This window comes from Lynx rufus, unplaced genomic scaffold (assembly GCF_022079265.1).
Source record: "Lynx rufus isolate CCGP_SWC_20201006 ecotype Redwood Valley unplaced genomic scaffold, mLynRuf1.p SCAF_10, whole genome shotgun sequence".
NCBI lineage: Eukaryota > Metazoa > Chordata > Mammalia > Carnivora > Felidae > Lynx > Lynx rufus.
Genome location: NW_025814824.1, coordinates 18,779,011 through 18,803,297, shown reverse-complemented (window position 1 = coordinate 18,803,297; position 24,287 = coordinate 18,779,011). Strand labels below are relative to the sequence as shown.

At 34.4% G+C, this 24,287-nt stretch overlaps 1 protein-coding gene across 3 annotated transcripts in view; it reads right to left on the bottom strand.

Moving 5' to 3' along the window:
• Positions 1-24,287, bottom strand: part of VPS13A (vacuolar protein sorting 13 homolog A) — a 260,584-nt gene that overhangs the window by 141,615 nt on the left and 94,682 nt on the right. For all 3 annotated transcript variants that reach the window (XM_047102413.1, XM_047102419.1, XM_047102427.1), the window contains exons 24-31: positions 18,858-18,939; positions 17,443-17,597; positions 16,907-17,063; positions 5,019-5,098; positions 4,231-4,290; positions 3,623-3,776; positions 2,789-2,905; positions 2,612-2,715 (exon numbers count right to left, since the gene is read on the bottom strand). In XM_047102413.1, the coding sequence (XP_046958369.1) occupies positions 2,612-2,715; positions 2,789-2,905; positions 3,623-3,776; positions 4,231-4,290; positions 5,019-5,098; positions 16,907-17,063; positions 17,443-17,597; positions 18,858-18,939 (909 nt within the window). The remainder of the gene's footprint in view (positions 1-2,611; positions 2,716-2,788; positions 2,906-3,622; positions 3,777-4,230; positions 4,291-5,018; positions 5,099-16,906; positions 17,064-17,442; positions 17,598-18,857; positions 18,940-24,287) is intronic.

Here is a 24,287-nt window from a genome sequence, read left to right as displayed (position 1 = left end):
AACCAGGGAAGAATTCTATAAAAGGATTACTGAGGCCCTTTACGACCTCCCAAATGTGCCCAGCAGCTTGCTGCCACAAACCTTTTATAGTTGCTACTTCCTCTACATGGAACACTCTTCCCACATTGACAACTGATTCAGATTTCACTCTGATGTTCAGAACAGGATTTCCTGATAATCCTAAAACGTTATTAGAATCTATCATATTATCCTACTTTATTGGTTTTCAAAGTACTTATTCTCCCTAACATAATTTTCTATTATTTACTATTTATTATTTACCCCAGGAAACAGACTTTGCATCTTTTGCTGACCATAATATTCCAAATATTATTAATAAAAATACAGAATATCTTCCACAAGTCACCTGAGTGACTATTCCCCTAAAGCCCAAGAGAAGAAAAGAATTTTGTTTAAGACAGAGTTTAGAGTAGAGAGGATATGGCATAAGACACACCAGGTGCAGAAAAGGGGTAAATAAAACTAAAAAATGGGTATTTTAAGCAAAAATCTGTAAACTGAAAAGGTCCCCAACATTCTTCAACCATTCTGGCTCCCAGAATTTAGACTGTTAGGCTTGTACTTAACAGTACTTTTCTCAAAGGAAACTGATGTAAGAGGAAAAAAAGCCTTCACTCTCAATTTTTGAGGCAATAAAATTACTCTATCAGTGCCTCATCCACTCTTATGTCTATCTGTCTAAATCCAACTATTAGAAATACTTATGTACCTACCATTCATAATAAGCAATAATAATAATTAATAATTAAGAGGATAATTCTTGTAAACATTCACTTTTGAAACATTCTTCTATAAAGAAGACATAAGAAATTTACAATGAGATCTTATTTCATAAGAAAGTCAGATCAGCTAGAATCCCTTTCAGATTCTACGTTAGTTATGATACACAAAATTAACGGTCATCTATACAACGGTTCTCTGGTAAACAGAGGATGATGCTCCAGGACAGATTCAAAGAGTCTGAGAACTCCAGGTATCCTTCACCCAACTGCCCAAAAAGCTAAGAAGCTAAATACATTATTATACCCAAAACCCACTCAGGGCACAATAATTAGGAAGCTCTGATCTGAGGCAAATAGTTGTCCCTCTGCTTCCTAAACATGTGGAGATTTACTGAACCAAGGCAGTTTATTTAAAAGTCATGTACGGCGCGGGTCGCCTGGGTGGCTCAGATGGTTAAGCGCTGGATTTGAGGTCAGGTCATGATCTCATGGTTCATGGGTTCGAGCCCCACATTGGGCTGTTAACAGCTCAGAACCTGGAGCCTGTTTCAGATTCTGTGTCTCCCTCTCTTTCTGCCCCTCCCCCACTCACACACACTCGCTCTCTCTCTCTCTCTTAAAAATAAACATTAAAACATTTTTTTAAAAAATTAGAAGTAAAATAAAAATCCTGTACACTAGAATCAAAGTGAAAGAATAGCAAGGGGAAATGGGGTGGGGCAAGAAGAAAGAAAGAAACTTTTCAGTTTGTAGCTTACGTTGAATTTTTAACCTCACAGATGCATTAGTTATAAAATTAAAAAGAAAAAAGTAAATAACTTGGATTATATTATAAGTTTCATTACTAATTATTTGTATGACTTTCAGGAGATGCCTTTATTTATGTGAGCTGTACTTTCTACACAGGGCAAATAAAACCAATCATCTTAAATGTGTTAGTACTTTGTTTTTTGGTTTTTGTTTTTCTTTTTTAATAAAAGCAAAAGTAATACATTAAACCATGGCTTCTAGAAGATTTCTTGTTCCTTATTACTATGGACCACGCACCTTTGATGCTCTGGCACTCTTGTTATTTCACGCTAGCAAGCCATAATAAGGAAATATAAAGAGTAAGGATTTTCATTTAACATAAAAATCAGGTCATCGCTGTATCTCATTGGTATTATTGCCACATTTTCCTTTCACACTCCAGACTCCGACTTCCTGACTCAAGAAGTAACTCAGCCTTTTCTGACCCTACTACTTGATGTTCTCTTCACTCCCTTAAATACATCATCCTACCTATATGCTCCACTGTTCAACAATTACCTGTCCAACTCGACAATGGTATCTGGTCCAAGCACTTTACCATCTCACACCCAGTACTAACACCTATCCCTTCAACCACTAGCCATCGGGTTCAAAGGACTCTGTTAACATTGTGAACAGCTATACTATAGTAAGCACCCATGAAAATAAACTTAAATAATTTCATCTGCTCAGTCTGACTTCATATCCACTGCTGTTGAAATCTGAAATGCATCACAAGATTCACAGTATTTGAAGAGAAGAGCAAAAAGAAAAAAAAAAATTGTAAAGGCATTTACTAATTGCCCTCCCCCAGTCTCCAAATATGTTTCAGAGTATTATATAAACTTCTTTATGAGATACTTAATCCTCATTTTACAAATAAAAAGAATCTGAGATTAGGTCACACAACCACTAGGGAACAGAGCTAAAATACAAACCCAATTAGGCCTAACTCCAAAACCTGTCAACTTAATAAGCCACACTGCTAAAATGCTGACAACTAATGTATACCTATGACCAACCTTAAAGGACACTCGTATTTAATGATGTACTGTTATTTAAGAGAAACAAGTCCATACCTTTTTGTATAAAGCTGTTTTATCAGAATCCAAGACAATTATATTCCTTAGCTTTGCATTTATTTCAGTGGCTGAAGTCCTCATTATTATCTCAGAATCAAGCCCTAAGGGAATAAAAGGAGGAATGAATGGCTTTTCATTTCATAGTTCTCATTTTTTTTTCTGAAATTTTATTACCTTCAATCTTAATTTCAGAAATGTTACGTTTCTGATCTTGAATAAAGATCTGTAAACAAGATAATTCTGCCAAAATCTGCAAGGTAATAATATCTTCGTTCTTGGGTAGTTTTAAAGCTGCAAAAAAAAAAAAAATTATAAAACATAAGGAAAAACTTTCAGTAGTTACCTCACTACCCTTATAAAGTAATTGAAGTATAAGATAAATTAATAATACTAGAGGAAAACCTGATTTTCCATTCAATTGAAATTAAGATATTCCCTACTAAATTAGGAATTCTAAAAAAACAATTAAGCCTAATGAAAACAAAGCCAAACAAATCAAACAGACACAACCAAAAACTATTCCTAGATGAGACTAACAATTTAGTTTCATCCTGGATGACACGAAAAAAAACTGTAGTTGCAAAATCATGAATCATTTGAGACACAATGATTATGAGGTGGTATTTATCATGGTCAAACCTGCAACTTTTCATTGCTTAAAAAATATGTGCTTAAAAAATACAGTCTGATAGGATTAAAATTTTCTTAGTTCTAAATTTCTAATCCAAAATTATGATATTAAATGCATGAATTTTAATTCAAATACTACTACTATATGATATTTGACTAAAAAGAGTGACATGATAAATAAAAACCGCATTTTCTTCACTGGTAAATACTGTCTTTTGCTGTTATTTTCTAAAATTTACCTGGTACATAATAATCTTTCTAGATGCTAATTTAAGCAACAGAATTCTGGAGCCAATATTATATATAAGAAAACAAAGAAAAAGCTAAAATTTATTGATCTACATGGTAAAAAACCTTGAAGCTGAATTTCAAACGTACACATTTTTTTAATGACCTCTCCTTTGTCTTCAGTCTCCGCAACAGACACAGAGGCTCGTTTTTCTTCTAGTTGTGGGAGTACGTTATTAAAGTAGTTTATTGTATTCAGAAGTGCTTCAGTATGTAAATGAATATCCAAAGAGGAAAAATTCACCTAAAGAACAAAGCTGATTTTAGTAACAGGTCAATAAATATCTGTTTGTTGCTCAGTATAAGGCACTATAATTTGTGGTAATAAGAATAAAATTCATGGGGCACCTGGATGGCTCAGTTGGTTAAGCTTTCAACTTTGACTTGGTTTCTGATCTCGCAGTTCATGAGTTCGAGAGTGGCATCGGGCTTTGCGCTGACAGCTCAGAGCCTGGAACCTACTTTCTGTTCTGCGTTTCCTTTGCTCTCTGCCCCTCCCCCACTAGTGTCTGCGCACATGCGCGCTCTCTCTCTCTCTCTCTCAAAAATATTAAATATATCTAAAAAAGGAATAAAATTCATAATATTCCATTTTTATCCTCAAGGATTATACAGTTCTAGTTATAAAACAATTTCCATAATATAGTTACTTAGAAATACAGTATCTAATTAAAAAATAAATTATCGTTCATTCATACCTTAATTAGTTGCACAACATTGTTGTAAGTACTTTTCAAATTAGGTAGATTCTTTTCTGCCTAACCAAAGAGAAAAAAGCAAATCCATTAGTATCTTATGAAGTCATATGTACATACAATTGTAACTAAGGTTCTTCCTAATTCTTTCCCTTTGTGAAAAAATTTGTGATAGAATTGTCTACCAAGTATCCAAATACTGTGCATGATATCTTTAGATCTGTAATGCTTTTGTCAAAAAAAGGCTATTTAACAATGCATAAACACCACCACAAACCCTAAAATATCTCCATCAATAGTAAAAAAAAGTCTTAAAGGTGGTAAAATACTCTATCAGCATTGTTATTATAAAGTAATTATTAAATTAATGTGGCACTTACATAAAAATAGGTCAATGAAAACGCGGAATAAATCTTAAGTAGACCACAGTACATATAAAAACTTAATAAATGAAGAAATCAAATGAAAGCCTCATCTCATATTGTATACCGTATTAAATTCCATCAAGATTAAAAAGTTTGTTTTTGTTTTGTTTTGTGTTTTTGGTTATCTGATGGAGGGAAAAAAATCAAACTTCATGTCATTTCTACTTAGAACACAGGCCTGTTATTTTTCTATACGAAATGTTTAGAAACTAAAGGATGACAAAACAAGAAAAGCTTAAAGTTGTAGGAATTTTAGAAATCACGTTATAATGAAGATTAAACGAAACCTACCTAAATTTACAAAACTTGATTACAACATTTCAGAAGCACACTCACCACAGCAAGCACACAAATGGAAGTGCTTACCTTCACATACTCCAGTGTCAGCAGATCTTCCATCGTATTATCCAGCGTTGTAATCAAATAAACTGGTTTCTTGTTTTCATCTAAAAATAATGTTTTAAATTACTCTTTCACAGAAAAAACTTACGGAAAGTCTATAGCAGCAACATTAATAAAATAGAACTGGAAAAGAAGAATTTCCTGTGGCAGTTCTGAGCCTTCAATTCTGTCTTACCCAAGTCAGATCCCTCTTCCTTTATTTTAAACTCTAAAGCTGTAGTTTCTCCCAATTTCCTTCCCTTCTCTTATGGCACAAGGTTCAACAATCTTACCCTTTTAAACCCAGATAGGAGGTCAGGTAAGAAGTAGCAATCAGTAAAAGAAAAAACAGAGTTATTAGGACCAACGAAAGGACATGAAGAGAACTGCAGCCCTGAGCCACAGAAAAACCTAGAAAGAAAATGACAAGACTCCCTGGAAACCTATTGTCTTTAAGAAGACAGATCAGGTATGTGATGAGAAACTAAGTTCTTCTGTGTATTAGTTTAGATTAGAATAAATCCCCTGTAGTTAGTCTTCACTAGTTGTATTCTGGCTTCTGATTAAAACTTTGGAAAGTAAGTGGGAAAGCTGCCGTAGAGAACAGTATTTTGTATAAAGGCTATAAACTATCATCACCAAATTACTATGACTACTAGAAATTACTATCTAGATACTGGAAGAAAGAACTACAAATTAATCGTAAGACTTTTGAGGGAAAAAAATAACATATTCCACAGACTCTTCCAGATTTAAAAGCTTATTAGCTATTAAGCCAACCTCCTACTGCACATGCTACTCACATTTCAATCTTTAAAAAGGTCCCAATTTTTCTCACACATTTATCCACAGAACTATTTACTGATCATTTATGAGAAACTGTGCTATTCACTTCTTCCCCCCCAACTAAAAAAAAAAAAAATTATAGAAATAGATGTAGTGACAACTGTGTATCAGTACCCCTGTGTGCTGGGGGGGGTGGGGGGTTCTTATCCTGTGCTTTTAGAAAAACAAAAAATCAACAGAATAATTTACAACTGCTAGAATACTTCTGGATTACTGGACAACACTAAGGAAACTGGTTCACTTTTCTTTCCAATCACAAGAGCAAACTGTTTCTTGATGTAAAAAAGCCTACTAAGGTAAAACTCTGTATCTGCTAGGTATGATGGTTTTCTCAGCACAAGATAATCATAATAAAATCTACCACACTCGAGTTCTCAAGGGCTACAGAACAAGTGTAGAATAGGCAACTATAATGTATGAGTAAATCACATTCAGTGATTAACGTTTCAGGCTGCCAATACTTTATTTGCTTTCTCAAATACAAAGATCACATTCAATCCAGGGCTCGACAAAGGGGAGGGTAGTTTTCATGACAGTAGCTAACTGACAGCTTTGCCTGGGAGTAAGTTCCTAGAGATGATGACCTTAAATCCTTGATACGTATACAAGCATATCTTCTGGCTTTCTTAATTCCCATAGATAGATCTTGGGATCTATCAGATTCTAGGACTGATTCTTAGAACATTAGATTCTAGGACAGCCAAAGTACCAAATACTTACTTTTATACACATGTAAGCAGAATACATTTTTTTAGAAGTGAGTTCTATACCTGTTCTGGGGCTTGAACTCACAACCCTGAGATCAAAAGTCACATGCTTGGGGTGCCTGACAGGCTCACCTGGTTAAGCATCCAACTTCGGCTCAGATCATGATCTCGTGGGTTTGTGAGGTTGAGTCTTGCATTGGGCTCTGCACCGTCAGTGTGGAGGATTCTCTCTCTCTCTCTCTCTCTCTCTGCTCCTCCCCCAACTTATGCACACACACTCTCTCAAAATAAACTTAAAAAGTCACATGCTCTACCAACTGAGCCAGCCAGATGCCCCAGGTTTATATGGTCTCAAAAATAAATGTAAAGCTCTACTACTTTTAATTACAAAAATTTTAAGCCAACTTGTACTAATAATCAGTTTGGACATCAACGGTCTAAATACATCAATTAAAAAATGCAGGTTACCACAGTGGACCAAACAAACAAGACCCAGCTATATATTGTCCATAAGAAATAACACTGTAAATAAAAGACACATACAGATTTAAAGTAAATGGATGAGGAAACCATAGCATATAAATACTGATAAAAAGAAAAAAGGGATAGCTATGTTAATTTTCAGACAGAGCAGACTCCAAAGCAAGAAAAGTTATCAGGGAAAATGAAAGTTATTATATAATGATAAAGGGGTCAATTCTCCATGAATACATAACAATCCTTAAGCTGTATGCATCTTAACAACAAAGCATCAAAATATGTGAGGCAAAACACTGATAATACTGAAAGGAGAAACAGATGAGCCCACTATCACAGTTAAGACTTCAACATTCCCCTATCAGAAATGGACAGATCCAGCAGACAAAAAAACCAGTAGGGACATAGTTGAAATCAGTAGTAGTACTATCAATCAACTGGACACAATGGATATCTATAGATTACTTCCTCCATTACTTGCAGAATACACCTTCTTAAGCTCCCACAGACTGATCAGCAACATAGACAACATTCTGGGCCATAAAACACACCTTCCTAAATTCAAAAGATAAATAAAATAAAAACCACACAGTGTCTGCACTCAGACCACAATGGAATTCAATTACAAATCAAATAATATATTTGGGGAATTCCAAAATATCTGGAGAATCAGCAACACTTCTCGTAACACATGAGTAAAAGAAGAAATCTCAAATTGAAAACATTAGAAACTGGGTATGAAAACACACCTCATCAAAATTTGGGACTAATAGTAAAAGTACTGCTTACAGGGAAATGTAACATTGAATGCATATGTTAGAAGATATAAAATCAATAATCTAAGCTTCCACCTTAGGAACGTAGAAAAAGAAGATCAATTGATGTAAGCAAAAGGAAAGAAATAAAAATTAGATCAAAATCAATGAAACTGAAAATAAAAAAGCTTTAGAAAAATTGAAGAAACCATAAAAGATTCTTTGAAAAGATCAATAAAATTTATAAGCCTCTAGCCAGGCTAACTAAGAAACAAAGAGGACACAGATTACTAGTATCAGAGGTAAAAGAGGAGAAATTATGGTGTCATGAACTTAAAAGGATAATTAAAAAATACTATACACAACTCTGCCCACAAAAGTAGTAACTTAATGAAATGTACCAATTCCTTGAAAAATATAACCTGCCAAACTCACACAAGAATCCACAGACAACCTGAATAGGTTCATATCTATTAAAGAAATCAAGTCAATAATGAATAACCTAAAAAAGAAACCATCATACCTAGAAGGGTTCACTGGTGAATTCTAATAAACATTTGAGGGAAAAATTATAACAATTCTTTACAATCCCTTTCAGAGGATACAAACAGAAAGAAAGCTTGCTAACTCATTCTATGAAATCAGAATTACCCTAATACCAAAACCTTACAACAAAGGCAGTAGAAAAAAGAAGAAAAAAAAAAAGAAAGAAAGAAAAGAAGGAAAACTACAGACTAGTAACTCTCTTTAAAATGTATACAAAACTGGAGAGTGTTATGCTAAGTGAAATAAGTCATACAGAGAAGGACAGATTCCATATGTTTTCACTCCTATGTGGATCCTGAGAAACTTAACATAAGACCATGGGGGAGGGGAAGGAAAAAAAAAAATGGTTAGAGAGGGAGGGAGCCAAAACAGAAGACTCCTAAAAACCGAGAACAAACTGAGGGTTTATGGAGGGTGGGAGGGAGGGGTGGGTGAGTGATGGGTATTAAGGAGGGCACCTGTTGGGATGAGCACTGTTGGGATGTTATATGGAAACCAATTTGACAATAAATTTCATATTAAAAAAAAATGAATACAAAAATCTTCAACAAAGTACAGTATTAGCAAATTGAATCCAACAAAGTGTAAAAAAACAATATGCACCATGACCAAGTAAAGTTTATCCCAAACTTCAAGGCTAGCTCAACACTGGAAAATCAACTGATGTAATCACATCAACAGGCTTCACAAGAAAAATTACATGATCATATAAACAGAAGCAGAAAAAGCATATGACCATATCCAATAAACATTCATGATAAAAACCCTCAGTAAACTAGAAATAAGGAACTTCCTAACTTAAGAATATCTTCTAAAAACCTACAGCTAACTCCATGCTTAATTGTGAGAAACTCAAGGTTTTCACACTAAGGAACAAGGTAAGAGGTCCTTCCCTTTTTACCGATGTCAACATCATACTGTTAAGTGTCAGAAAATGCAGTAAAAGAAGAAATAAAAGGTATTTTCTTTTATTTCTGGGAAGGAAGGCATAAAATTGTCTTTGTTCACAAATGACATGATCATCTATGTAAAACTTTTGTAAGAATCAACATCAAAAAAACCCTCCTGGAACTAGTAAGTCATTAGAGCAAAGTTGTAGGATACAAGGTTAATATATAAGTCAAAAGCTTTCCTATGTACGAAAACTGGATAACTAGAATTTGACATTAAAAACATAACACCAAAAACAAACAAACAGTACCATTACATTAGTCTTTTCAACAAATGTTGATGGAACAAATGGACATCAACAGGAAAAGAAAATCTAGACATAGAGATTATACCCTTCACAAAAATCAACTCAAAAAGGACCACAAATCTAAATGTAAAATGAAGAACTATAAAACTTCAAGAAGGGAGCATAGGAGAATATTTAGATACCCTTCATTTTGGCAATGACTTTTTAGATACAACATCCAAGGCATGATGCATGGGGAGAAAAAAAAAAAACACCTCATAAAGGGCTTCATTAAAACATTCTGTTCTGCTAAGGACAATGTCAGTAAAATGAAAAAAACTAGCCATAGATGAGGAGAAAATATTTGCAAAAGATACATGATAAGGGACTGTTATCCAAAATATATAAGTAACTCTTAAAATTAATCAAGAAAAAACAAACACCATTAAAACAATAGACCAAAGGGGCGCCTGGGTGGCTCGGTCAGTTAAGCGTCTGACTTCAGCTCAGGGCATGATCTCACGGTCCATGGGTTCGAGCCCCACGGCGGGCTCTGTGCTGACTGCTCAGAGCCTGGAGCCTCTTTCAGATTCTGTGTCTCCCTCTCTCTGTCACCCTCCCCCGTTCATGCTCTGTCTCTCTCTGTCTCAAAAATAAATAAACGATAAAAAATATTTTTTTAAATAAAAAAAAAATAAAAAAAAACCAATAGACCAAAGACCTTAAGAGATACCTCACCAAAGAAGACACACAGAAGCAAAATCAACATAGGAAAAGATGCTCTACACATGTCTTTAAGGACCTGCAAAACAAAAACAAATATGGGCGCCTGGTTGGCTCAAACATCTGACTTCCACTTTGGCTCAGGCCATGAGCTCATGGTTTGTGGGGGTTTGAGCCCTGCAATGGGCTGTGCTGACAACTCAGAGCCTGGAGCCTGCTTCGGATTCTGTGTCTCCCTTGCTCTTTGCCCCTCCCCCACTTGTGCTCTGTCTCTCTCTCTCTCAAAATTAAAATGTAAAAAAAAATTTTTTTAAACAAACAAAAAAACCGCTGAGCTGCCCATTTCATACCTTACTGTAATGCTCAAAATCAAAGAGAGTAACACCAGGTGAAGATATGAAGCAACAGGAGCTCTCATTCTTTGCAGATGAGAATGCTAAATGGTATAAGTCACTTTGGAAGAGAGCTGTATTGTTTCTCACAAAACATACTCTTAAACCATATGACCCAACAATTGTGTTCCGTGGTATTTATCTAGAGCAGTTGAAAACTTATGCCCACACAAAAATCTTCATACAGATGTTTATTGCACCTTTATTCAGAACTCTAAAAACTTATGTGTGAACCAAGATGTCCTTTATTAAGTGAATGGAAAAATAAACTGTGGTACATCATACAATGGAACATTATTCAGCACTGAAAAGAAGTGAGCTATCAAGTAATGAAAGGTTATGGAAATAGTAACTTAAATACATATTACTAACTGAAAAAAAAGTCAGTCTGAAAAGCAAAATCCAGTATGATCCCAGGGATGTGACATTTGGGGAAAAGGATAAAATATGGAACCAGTTAAAAGCTTGGTGGTTGCCAGGAGAAGGGGGAGGACAGAAAAGGATGAATAGGTGGAACACAGAGGCTTTTTAGAGTAGTGGAACTGCGTATGATAATATAATGCTGGATACATGTCGTTATATATGTGTCCAAAACCCTCAGAATGCACAGCACCAAGTTGAACCCTGATATAAACTATGGACTTTGTACTACATCAATGTAAGTTCATCAACTGCAACAAATTCCTCTGGTGGGGGATGTTTATAATGGGAGAGGTTTAGCATGTGAAAAGTACCTGAGGAAATCCATATGCCATCTGCTGACTGTACTGTGATTCAAAAACTGCTCTAAAAATAGTCTATTAAAATTTACTGTAATTTGTACTCATATGATGTTCTTCTGCTACAAAGAAGTTTTATAAAATTAAAATTAACCTACTAAATTTTTTTTTAGTTGAAACAAAAAATTTTTTGAGAGAGAGAGAGAGAGAGAGAGAGTGTGTGTGTGTGTGTGTGTGTGTGTGTGTGTGTGAGCGAGGGAAAGGGGCAGCGGGAGACAGAGAATCTTAAGCAGGCTCCATGATCGGCATAGAGCCCAATGTGGGGCTCAATCCCACAATCCTGGGATCATGATCTGAGCCAAAATCAAGAGTTGGACACTCAACTGACTGAGCCACCCTGGCACCCCAATCATTTCTCTTTCATAAACGGGGTATAATTCACATAGAACAATGCATTAGTCTCAGGTATAAAATTTAATGATTCAATATCTGTAAGTCTAGTTAACATCTGTCCTCATACGTAATTACAATTTTTTTCTTGTAATGAGGACTTTCAAGATTATCTTAGCTCTCAAATAGGCAATTAGGTATTGTTAACTATAGCCACTATGCTATACTTTGCATCCTACTGATTTTCTAACTACAAGTTTACATCTTTTGGATCCCCTTCACCCATGCAAACTACCACACCACCCCACCCCCACCTATGACAACCACTGATCTGTTCTATGTACCTATCAACTTGGATTGTTTGTAAAGATTCCACATATAAGTGAGATCAGATGGTATTTGTCTTTCTCGGACTTATTTCACTTAGCATAAGGCCCTCAAGGTCCATCCATGTTGTCACAAATGGCAAGATTTCGTTCCTTTTTATAGCTGAATAGAATTTCATTGTGTATCTATGTATGTATGTAAATAGGATATCTTCTCTATGCACTCATTCATTGATTGAACTTAGGCTGTTTCCATACCTTGGCTATTATACATAGGGCTGCAGTGAACATCGGGTACCTTTCTCTTTTTGATTTAGTGTTTTCATTTTCTTTGGGTAAATACTCAGAAGTGGAATTGCGAGATCATATGATACTCTATTTTAGATTTTTTGAGGAATGTACATGTGATCTTCCATAATGTCTGCACTAATTGGTAGTGCACAAGGATTTACTTTTCTCCACATCCTTGTCAACACTTGTTTTTTCTTGGGGTTTTTTTGATAGCAGCCATACTGACAGGTGTGACGTCATATCTCACTGTGGTTTTAAGTGGCATTTCCCTGACAATCAGCAATATTCAGTAACTTTTCATGTACCTGTTAACCATCTGTATGTCTTCTTTGAGAAAAATGTTTTTGAGATCCTCTGTCCATTTTTTTTTATTTATTTTTTTTTAATTTTTTTTTCAACGTTTATTTATTTTTGGGACAGAGAGAGACAGAGCATGAACAGGGGAGGGGCAGAGAGAGAGGGAGACACAGAATCGGAAACAGGCTCCAGGCTCTGAGCCATCAGCCCAGAGCCTGACGCGGGGCTCGAACTCATGGACCGTGAGATCGTGACCTGGCTGAAGTCGGACGCTTAACCGACTGCGCCACCCAGGCGCCCCCCTCTGTCCATTTTTTAAACTGAATTGGGTTTTGGTTATTGAGTTGCAAGAATTCTTTATATATTTTGGGTATTAACCACTGATCAGATATGTGATTAGCATGTATCTTCTCCCATCCAGTCAGCTGCTTTTTCAATTTGTTGGATTCCTTGGCTGTGGAGAAGCTTTTTGGCTTAATGTATTCCTACTTGTTTATTGTTGCCTTTGCTTTTGAAGTCAGATCCAAAAAAATCAACACAAGACTAATGTAAAGGCACTTACTGCCTACATTTTCTTCTAGGAGTTTTATGGTTTCACGTTTTTTATTCAAGTCTTCAACTATCTTCAGTTAATTTTTGTGTATGGTATAAGATAGTAGTTTCATTCTTTTGCATGTGGCTGTCCAGTTTTCATAGCACCATTTATTGAAGAAACTATCCTTTCTTCATTTTATGTTCTTGACTCCTCTATCATAAAGTAATGGACCATATGTTAATGGGTCTGTTTCTAGGTGCTTTTTGGTTCCATTGATTGATGAGTCTGCTTTTATGTTGGTACCATAAAGTTTTGTTTTGCGTCAGTACCACAGATAGCTTTGTAATATATTTTGAAATCAAGGAACATCATGCCTCCAGTTTTGTTCTTCTTTCTCAAGAATGCTTTGGGTATTTGGGGTGTTTTGTGGTGGCTGACAAATTTAGAATTCTTTTTTCTATTTCTGTGAAAATGACACTGGAGTTTTGATAGGGATTGTATTGAATCTGTAGATTGCTTTGAATAGTATCAACATTTTAATTGTATTAATAATTCTAAGCCATAAGGATGGACTATCTTTCCATTCATTTGTTTTAATTTCTTTCATCACTGTCTTACAGTTTTCAGTATACACATCTGTCACCTTTTTTTTTTTTTTCAACGTTTATTTATTTTTGGGACAGAGAGAGACAGAGCATGAACGGGGGAGAGGCAGAGAGAGAGGGAGACACAGAACCGGAAACAGGCTCCAAGCTCTGAGCCATCAGCCCAGAGCCCGACGCGGGGCTCGAACTCCCGGACCGCGAGATCGTGACCTGGCTGAAGTCGGACGCCCAACTGACTGCGCCACCCAGGCGCCCCTCTGTCACCTTCTTAAAGTTATTCTTATGTGTTTCATTCTTTTAGATGGAATTGCAAATGGGATTGTTTTATTTTTTCATTTGAGTAAATTTTCTTTTCAGAAAGTCATCATTCATTCCAGTTTGTTAACAAATGGGACTGTCTTCCTAACTTCTTTTTCTCATAGTATATAGAAACCCAACAGAATTTTGTGTTTTTCTATCCTACAACATCACTGAATTTATTGATTAGTTGTAGCCGTTTTTTGGGTGGAACCTTTAAGGTTTTCTAGATGTGATACCATGTCATCTGCAAACAGTTACAGTTTTACTACTTGGGTCAAAAAAGAATTACTGCAGATATTAACATTTTTTACTGGGTCAATAAATCCAAAGAAAAATTTTAAAAAATACCTTAAGACCAATGAGAACATAAAATACAACATACTAAAGTTTATGAAATGCAGCCAAAGTGTTTCTAAGAGGGCAGAGCACAGCAATACAGAGCACAGCAAAAACCTTTAGAAACAAGAAAATATTCAAATAAACAATCTAACTTTACACCTCAAGGAACCAGATGAAGAACAAATGAAACCCCAAATTAGAAGGAAATAAAAGAGCAGAAATAAAGAAAATAGAGACTTAAAAAAACAACTGAAAAGATCAATAAAACTAAGTGCTGGTTTCTTAAAGAGATAACCATATTCACAAACCTTTAGACTCATCAAAAAAAAAAGAGAGAGAGGGCTCAAATAAAATCAGAGATGAAAAAGGAGACATGACAAATAAATGATAACCAAAGAAATACAAAGGATCATAAGAGACTACTAAGAAAAACCCTAATAACAATTGGACATCTGAAAAGAAATAAACTCAGAGACTTAATAGAACTTCCTATACTTAATAATGAAGAAATAGAAAATACTAAGACCAATTACTTGTAAAAACAAAAAAACAAAAAACGGAATCATTAATCAATAACCTCTGAACAGGGTTGCCTGGTGGCTCTGTCAGTTAAGCATCCAATTCTTGATTTCAGCTCAGATCATGATCTCACAGTTCATGGGATCAAGCTCTGCATTCGGCTCTGTGCTGACAGTGTGCAGCCTGCTTGGGATTCTTTCTCTCCCCCCTCTCTGCCCTTCCCCCCACATGCACACATGCTCTCTCTCAAAATAAATAAATAAACATTAAAAAACAAAAAAAACCTCCGAACAAACCAGACAGCTTAACAGATGAATATTACCAAACATTAAACAAAGTATTAATACTAATCTTTCTGAAGAAACACGTCAAAAGAAATAGGAGGAAACACTTCCAAACTCCTTTTACAAGTCCAGCATTGCCTTGGCAACAAATCCAGACAAATTTACCACAAGAAAATATTATTACAGGCCAATATTTTAGATGAACATAGATGCAAAGATCCTCAACAAAGTATAAGCAAAGCAAATTCAACAATACATTAAAAGGATCTTACACAATAATCAAGTAGGATTTATTCCAAGGATGGTTCAAAATCCAGAAATCCGTCAATGTGATATACCACATTAACAAAATGAAGGAGAAAAATCATATGATCTCAATGAATGAAGAAAAGCATTTGACAAAATTTATATAAAAACTTTCAACAAAGTGAGTATAGAGAGAACATACCTCAACATAATAAGGACCACATATAATAAGCCCACAGCTAACATATTTAATGATGGAAAGCTGAAAGCTTTTACTCTAAAATCAGGAACAAGACAAGGATGTCCACTCTAATCACCTTTATTCAATATAGTACTAGAAGTCCTAGCCAGAGCAATTACACAAGAAAAAGAAATAAAAGGCACTCACAATGGAAATAAATCATTTTCCTTAATCATTCCATCAACCATTGAGAATTATCTTACAAAAATAAACCTAAAAATGTAAAGGAAGAAATATATATAACACCCTCTCTTAAATGCCTAAGACAATAAATGGAAATATCCAATGTATTATATAATTTATCCATTATGATTCTGGAAATAAAACGTTTATGTTAGACAAAATAATGCTATGTCCTGCTGCCCAAGGATGTCCATGCTATGTTTCCCTAAAACCTAAGAATACATTACCTTATACAGCAATAAAGACTCTGCAAAGGTGACTAAGGTAAAGAGAACATTATCCTGGACTGAAGCTATAGACACGACAACATGAGAATGATCTACCACCCTGCTCTGGTTCTGAAATATAGGGAACTATGTGTGTGTACTAGAGAGGCCCACAGGAGGTTGAGGCTAGCCCTCACCTAATAGGCAGAAGGAAACATATTTAAACCACATAGAAACGAATTTTGCCAACAACCGAATGAGCAAGGAAATGTATCCTCCCCTAGAGCCTCCAAAAAGGAACTCCTATTGGCACCCTGATTTTTACCTGTTGAGACTTATGTCAGACTTCTGATTAACAGAATTTTAAGATAATAAAATTCTGTTGTTGTAAGAACACTAAATAATTCTAGTGTTGTAAGAACACTAAGTAAAATTCTGTTGTTTTAAGAACACTAAGTCTGTGGTAAACTGTTACATTACCAACAGGAAATTAATTCAGCATTGTAGTAGGTAGATTAGGTAGATTTAAAATTAAACCAGGACTATTTTATTTTCCTTAATGAAAAAAAATTATCTTCATTTTCTCTTTCATCTACCTCTCTAGATTCCCAAGTACAAGATAAAAACTGAAGACCAACTCGTAACATAGTATTTCTTGGAGAATATTTTAACAAACATACTGATTTAAAGCCTAGAGAATTTAAAACTCTCCAGTAGGGAGTCAAACGATAAAGTTAATTTATTTATTTAAAAAAAATGAGACACTTACCAAAGTATTCTGGGCATTTTAAGCAGAACTCTTTCAAAAAGGCATTTGCTTTCAAATCAAATGTTCTAAGCTCAACATCTGTGCCCAGTCCTAAAACATCAATTTCTACCACAGGTAGTTCACAATCTCCAACAAGGTGATAAAACTGAATCAAAACCTGGAGAAGAAAGAAAAAAGGGAACTACCACCACCTAAAACAAAAAACTGTTTATGTCGATGGTGATTATATATGAATATGTAAGGTATATACATGATATATAGTTAAATTTCAGGGGAGATTTTACATACACATATACAAACATACTTATGCTATACAAATAATTATCTTTAATAAATGTACACTGATAACCATAATATCTAATCTAAACCCCTAACTTTTGATTAGGAAAATTATCTTCAAAAAAAGTGAAGGAAAAGTCACATAGCAACATCTGGATTCAGCTTACATAGGATGAAAACAGAATGCATATTAGTAATATGTGAATAGCAGAAATGACGAACTTAAATAAGCCATGTTAATTTTACCATGTACATACCTCTGGCACTTCAAATCTTATTTTATACTGAATCATATTTTTTGTATAATCTGGCTTTTGAAACTTTTTCTGTTGACAACTTTTAACTCCAGTGGGAGACTGAGGAGGCTCTTCCAAGGGACTACACAGTGCGTCAAAAAATTCTTCCTCTGAATCTAAAAATTACAGAACGCTATTTAAGTCAATAATCAAAATGATTGATTTAGCAACATTTTTATAATTTTTTGAAATAAATATGAATGCTAATATATTAAGGGTCTAAATGTTCCAGGGTCTAAACATCAAAACCTGAATGTAAAGAACATAGAGATTTTGTCTGAAAGAATACCATTTTTGACCAAAAAAAGTACAGAAAATATAAAATTCATCTTTAGCTTAATGAACATCACCTTTTAAAGTTATTAGTCTATGTAAAAATTTCAAAAGAAAATTTTATAGCAAATGCCAATGATTACACACATAATGAATTTTCAAACAAACACACTAAGATGCTCACTATATCTGGATAACGAAACAGGACTTAGTTATAAAATCTACAATATTAAAAGCACACAGCAGGCCCTGAGATTTGGATGAAGAAACTGAAATCAATCACTATTGAATTCATATGTGTATATGTGTGTGTGTGTGTGTGTGTGTGTGTGTGTGTGTGTGTGTGTGTCTGGACACAAATATATGATAAAAAATTTCTACAATTTGCCATTAAAAACAACTCCAAAACTAGTAAAACTATTAAAAGAAGATTTAAAGAAAACTAAAACCACCTGAAGTATGTCCCGAACAACCCAAGACTGAATTTAGGGCAGAATATCTCAAAAATAGCTCCTCCCTGCCCCATTTACCACAAAGAAAAACATTCTTTTAGAAAACCAAGGATTAAAACGGCAACTTCAGTTACTTACCATTTAGCAACTTTTAAAGCCTTAAAAACAGAGAAATACATTTGCTTTTCTTTCCAATGTGGCCAAGAAAAAGCAGATATCTGTTATCAAAATATTTACCAGTTTTCATATGTGAATGTAGTAGGTATTAAGTCTTGATTTTTTTGTTTAGTAACAAAAAAGGAAAATATAAAACTAAAATTTTACTATAACAAAACTCTCTAAATAATTAAGTAATATCATGAATTAGATATCAACAGCTTCACTAGGGCTCCTAGCTCAAAGGAGGATAAAAAGATTAACTTACTAGTAGACTTTGAGATTACAAGTTTAAATTTTACATACCAAAAAACCCCACGGCAAAAGCAACTTTAAGGAACACCTAAGTTCTAGTGTTTAAAGGAATTTTAGTGAAATTTCCAAAAAATACATAAATATCTGCTATTGTTTGAAATTTTTAATATGGTCTCAAATGAAAATTATATTCCTAACACATTTTAATAAGAAAAACTTCCTAAAGCGGTTGCATTTTACCATCTTCGACACATGGAAGTTCCAGGAAAGGAAGCACTTTCTGTGAAATCTGTGATGTTCCCAAAGAAGTCGACCTTTGAATCTGGAAGAAAAGTAATTCACTGTTAATTAGCACAAAGATTTTTATTCAAAGTCCTAAGACAATTTTTACCTAAATAAATAAATAAATCTCCCTTCGAATTAATTAAGAAAAAAACCTAGTCTGAATTAGAAAAGTAAATAATAAAATTTGGTTTAAAGATGTGGTTTTACAATTTCAAGGCTAAATATAAACGGTCGAACTATTACATTAATTTTCTTGTTGACAGGCTTTGAGTAGAAAAAGATCTTAGATACAATGTTAATTCAACCTATCACTAAATAAATACATATCAGAACATCCATGGGAAAAAAACCGTTCTTCATATTTTAAACCTACAGAGTTGAGAAACTTGCAGTTTTAAATTTTTGAAAGATCATTAAATTGGCTTTTTTACTGCTATGAGAAATACAGCACACAAAAACATATAATACAGTTTAATAAAATAACAATAAAAGACATCCCTGAATCTTCTACCCAGGCCAAAAAATTAAGCGGTACTACAGAAGCATCTTTTGTGATCCTCCTTGATTATGTTCCCTACAACTGATCATGATTTCACTTTTAGTTACTTGTTTTCAACCTTCTATGAAAGATTCTCTAAATATAACACTGTTTGTTTATCAACTTCTTTCTAAACTGTACGAAAAGGAAATAATATCACATATGTTCCTGTGACATTCTTCAATAAAACAATCTTTAAATTTTATCCATATTGGTAGTTCATTCATTCTCACTGCTATACTATATTACACTGATAAATGACTACTTAATTGTCCACTACACTGTTGATATATATGTGTACTGTTTATAGATTTTTTGCTTTTACTCACAGTGCCACCATGAGCCTCCTTGAACATGCCTCCAGATGCTCATGTGTAAGATTTTCCACGGTGTATATATCAAAGAGTAGAACTGCATATATTCACTTTACTAAGTGTTACCAATCTGTTTTCACAAGTAGTTGTGACACATGAAACTAACATCAGCAGGTTAGATTTGGTATGGCTCCGTGGCCTCACAAATTCTTAGTGTTTTCAAACATTTAAAATTTTGGCAATCTTCCTGGAAATTTCACCATAGTTTTAATTAGAATTTCAAAAATGAGTTATAGTTATATATCATATCACAGGTTCATGAATTGGTTTGTTCTTCTCTGAATCCTATTCATTTGGGGAAAACATTTTTATTGAAACACATCCTACTCCCGAGGAGTATATAACTAAGTACTATATAAGGTTAAGTTTTCATAAAGAAAACACATCCATGCACCCAAAATTCACATCCAGGAATAAAACATTACAATCATGCAGAAACTTCCATCATGCTCCTCACAAGAATTGGCATGAATCACTACCCCCAAAAGCAACAACTCTGCAGTCCTAATTTCAATTCTGAATGTTCTGAAATTTTTTACATCTATATTAATGATCAAATGGCTTTGTTTTGCATTTTCCTGATGAGTAAAAAAATTAAACACGTTTAATTTTTCATGTTTCTGCTCATTTTTTATGGGCTGTTCGTCTCCCTATATATTTTAGATGAAGTATTATATACATGTGTTACAAATATTTTCTCAATTCCACGGCTTACCTTTTTCATTTTTAACAGCTGTCTTTCAAAAAGTAGAACATTTTAATTTTCATCAATTTATTTTTCTTATTTGCACTTTTTATCCCAAGATATCTTCACCTACCACAAACACTTAAAAGACTTTCTCTTATATGTTAAACAAACTCTATACCTTTGGGCATTTACATTTATGTCAATGTTCCATTTCACATTAAATCCCATATACATTATTTTCTTTCCCACTTGGAAATCTAGTTATTTCAAAACCATTGATTGAAATGTCTACCATATTTCCCCTTACTTATTTATTAGGTTGGCATCTTTGTATGAAATCAAACATATATTAACTGCGGATTATATTGTGGATTTATGTCCAAACATTATTCTCCTTCATTGATCTGTATGTCTATTCTCATATGAAAATGACACTTTGTTTAATAAAGTAGCTATAAAATAATCCTTGAAATCAAGCATTAAAAAACCTCAACATTATTCTGATCCAAAAATTGTTTTGGCTAAAATTATGGAAGCAGCCCTGTGGTATATATATGCAGTGCAATATTATTTAACCATAAAAAAAGAATGAAATCTTGCCATTTGTAGCAACATGACTAGATCTAGAGAGTATAGTGCTAAGTGAAATAAGCCAGAAAAAGACAAATACCAAATGATTTCACTCACATGTGGAATTTAAGAAACAAATGTACAAAGGAAAAACAAGACAAACCAAACAGCAGACTCTTACCTACAGAGAACAAACAGATGGTTAAAGCGGGGGGAATGGGAATGGGGGAAACAGGTGAAGGAGGTTAAGAGTACACATATCTTGATGAGCACTAGTGTTGAATCACTGAATTTTACACCAGAACAAATATAATGCTGTATGTTAACTATACTGGAGTTAAAATTAAAAATAAGAGTAAATAAAATTGTTTTGGCTAATATGTGCCCTTTACATTCCACATATACTTTATAATTAGCTTGTTAATTTCTGGAAGAGGTATCTGGTATTCTGATTGAGGATATGAGAAATCTCTAAGTTTGGAGAGAACTGCCATCTTAACAAGGTCAGGCCTCCAATCCTTGACTATGCCTATCATTCTACTGTTTAGGTTTTAATTTTTTTTTTTCAGAAACGTTTTTGCAGTTTTAGGTTTACAGGTCTTGTACTTCTTTTGTTAAATTCTTCTGTGGGGCACCTAGGTGGCTCAGTCGGTTCAGTGTCCAACTCTTTTTTTTCCCCAAAGTTTATTTATTTATTATGAGAAAGAGCACACGCAAGCAGGGAAGGAGCAAAGAGAGAGAGGGGGACAGCGTAAATCCCAAGCAGGCTCTACACTGTTAGCATGGAGCCCCATGTGGGGCTCAATCTCAACCATGAGATCATGACCTGAGCACAAATCAAGAGTTAAATGCTTAAGTGACCGAGCCACCCAGGCACCCCCGGTGTCCGACATTTGATGTATAATTAATAAATAACTCAAAATAAATAAACTCTCAAAATAAACTTAAAAGTTTTTTTTAAGAATTTAGCCTTTTAATGTTATAAATGGAATAATTTTCATTTCATTTTTAGAAATGACTATTTACATTGACAATGTATCTTGCAAACTTATTAACCTTGCTTACTGTTACTAATGGTAGTTTTCTACACTCCTTAGGACTTTCTGCATGACTCATCATTTCATCTGCAAATAAAGCTAGTTTTACTTTTTCTTTCCAATCTTGTCTTTATTTTTCTTGTTTTGTTGCAGAAGCTAGAGCATTCACACTATGAACCTGAATAGAAGTGATGAGAAAAGGCATTTCTTGAACTATTCTGTACCTTACAGGGAAAGCATTCAGTCTTTTTCAAATTAAGTATGATAATACCTATAGGTTTTTCCTAGATGGCCCTTACACCAGGTTGAAGAGACCCTCTTTTATTCCCCACTTAAGAGTTTTTATCATCAATAACTGTTGATTTTGTGAGAAATTTTTTCTCTTCTACTGAGATCATATACTTTTTCTCCTTTATTCCATGAATATAATTAACAGAATTGACTGGTAAACCATTTTTGCATTCATAAGGTAAATGCATTTGGTTATAGTATATTATCCTTCTTACATATCATACTATTTCACTGTAATATTTGTTAAGGATTTTTGCATCTATGTTAATGAATATACATGTCTGTAGTTTTAATTTCTTATACTTCCTTTGTCTGATTACAATAGCAGGACAGTTTAATCTATGCAAGGAATCAAGGAAGCCTGGCCCATGCACAGATGAAATCAGCAGACACAGTTCAGGAGGAAGCAAGGCACTGGGCTTACTATAAAAGAAAAAAATTTTCTTAATGTCTCAGATATGCTCAGAAAGCTGATAAGAACCATGGAGAAAGAGCTAAAGGAAACCAGAATAATGATGTCACAACAAACAGAAAACACCAATGAAGAGACCGACTGTAAAAAGAACTCAAACATAAATTCTAGACCTGAAAGTGCAACATAATAAATGAATAGGAGATATCATTATGGATCCTAAAGTTATCTGAAGGATACGGAAATGTTGGGAACAACTGTATTTCTACATATTCAACACCTTGGATAAAAGGAACAAATTCCTTAACATACTTAATCTTATAAAGCTCATGCAAGAACAAACTGATACTGTAAACAGTCCTGTAAAAATTAAATACAGTCTGAAAATCTTTCAATATATTCCAGGCACAGATGGCTTCACTGGTAAATTCCAACTTCTATAAGATAGAAATAGTATCAACTCTTTACAAATAATCTCATCAAACAGAGAAGGGGAAAACATTTTCCAATTCATTTTATGAGGCTAGCCTTTCCCTGATATCATGAGTAAACACGTAACAAGAAAAAAGTATAAACCAGTATCCTGTGTGAACATAAATACAAAAATCCTCAACAAAAAATTAGCCAATAAATCCAACAATATAAAAGGATAATATATCATGAACAAACAAGGTTTGTGTTAGGAATACAAGGCTAGGGGCATCTGGGTAGCTCAGTCGGTTGAGAATCTGACTTCGGCTCAGGTCATGGTCTCATGGTTCATGGGTTCGAGCCCTGCATCAGGCTCTGTGCTAACAGCTCAGAGCCTGGAGCCTGCTTCGGATTCTGTGTCTCCTTCTCTCTCTGCCCCTCCCCCGCTCACACTATGTCTCTGTGTCTCAAAAAAAATAAAGTTAAAAAAAAAAAAAGGAATGCAAGGCTAGTTTAACATTCAACAATCAATGTAATTCATCATATTAACAGAATAAAGAAGAAAAAACTGTATGATTACAATAGATGCAGCAAAAGCGTTACATAAAATGCTACAAATACTCATGATACATAAAAAAAGTTAACTGGGAATGAAAGAGTACCTCCTTAACCTGGGAAATAACATGTAGGAAAAACCTACAGTAATTACCATACTTAATAAACTAAGACTAACTATACTCCTGCCACCTAGGTTCTGGGTAGTAGCAGCTGGACCCACTGAAACTGAGGAAGTGGCCCCACTCTCAGAAATCCAGGAGGAGGTTCAGCCTCCAAAACACATGCACCTCTATTGATCTCAGAATAGCCTTCGGGGTTATTCTTTCCCCTTTTCTTGAAGAATAAGGCACGCTCCCAGGTAGCTGGCTCTACTCTCCTGCCCCTTAGTATCCCATAACTGCAAGGAGTTTTCTTCATTTTGTCCTGACTCTGCCCTTTTTAGTTCAAGCTGGCAACACTTCAGCTGGTATAGCCCCATTTCCATTCCTGGATTCCGCTGAGATGGT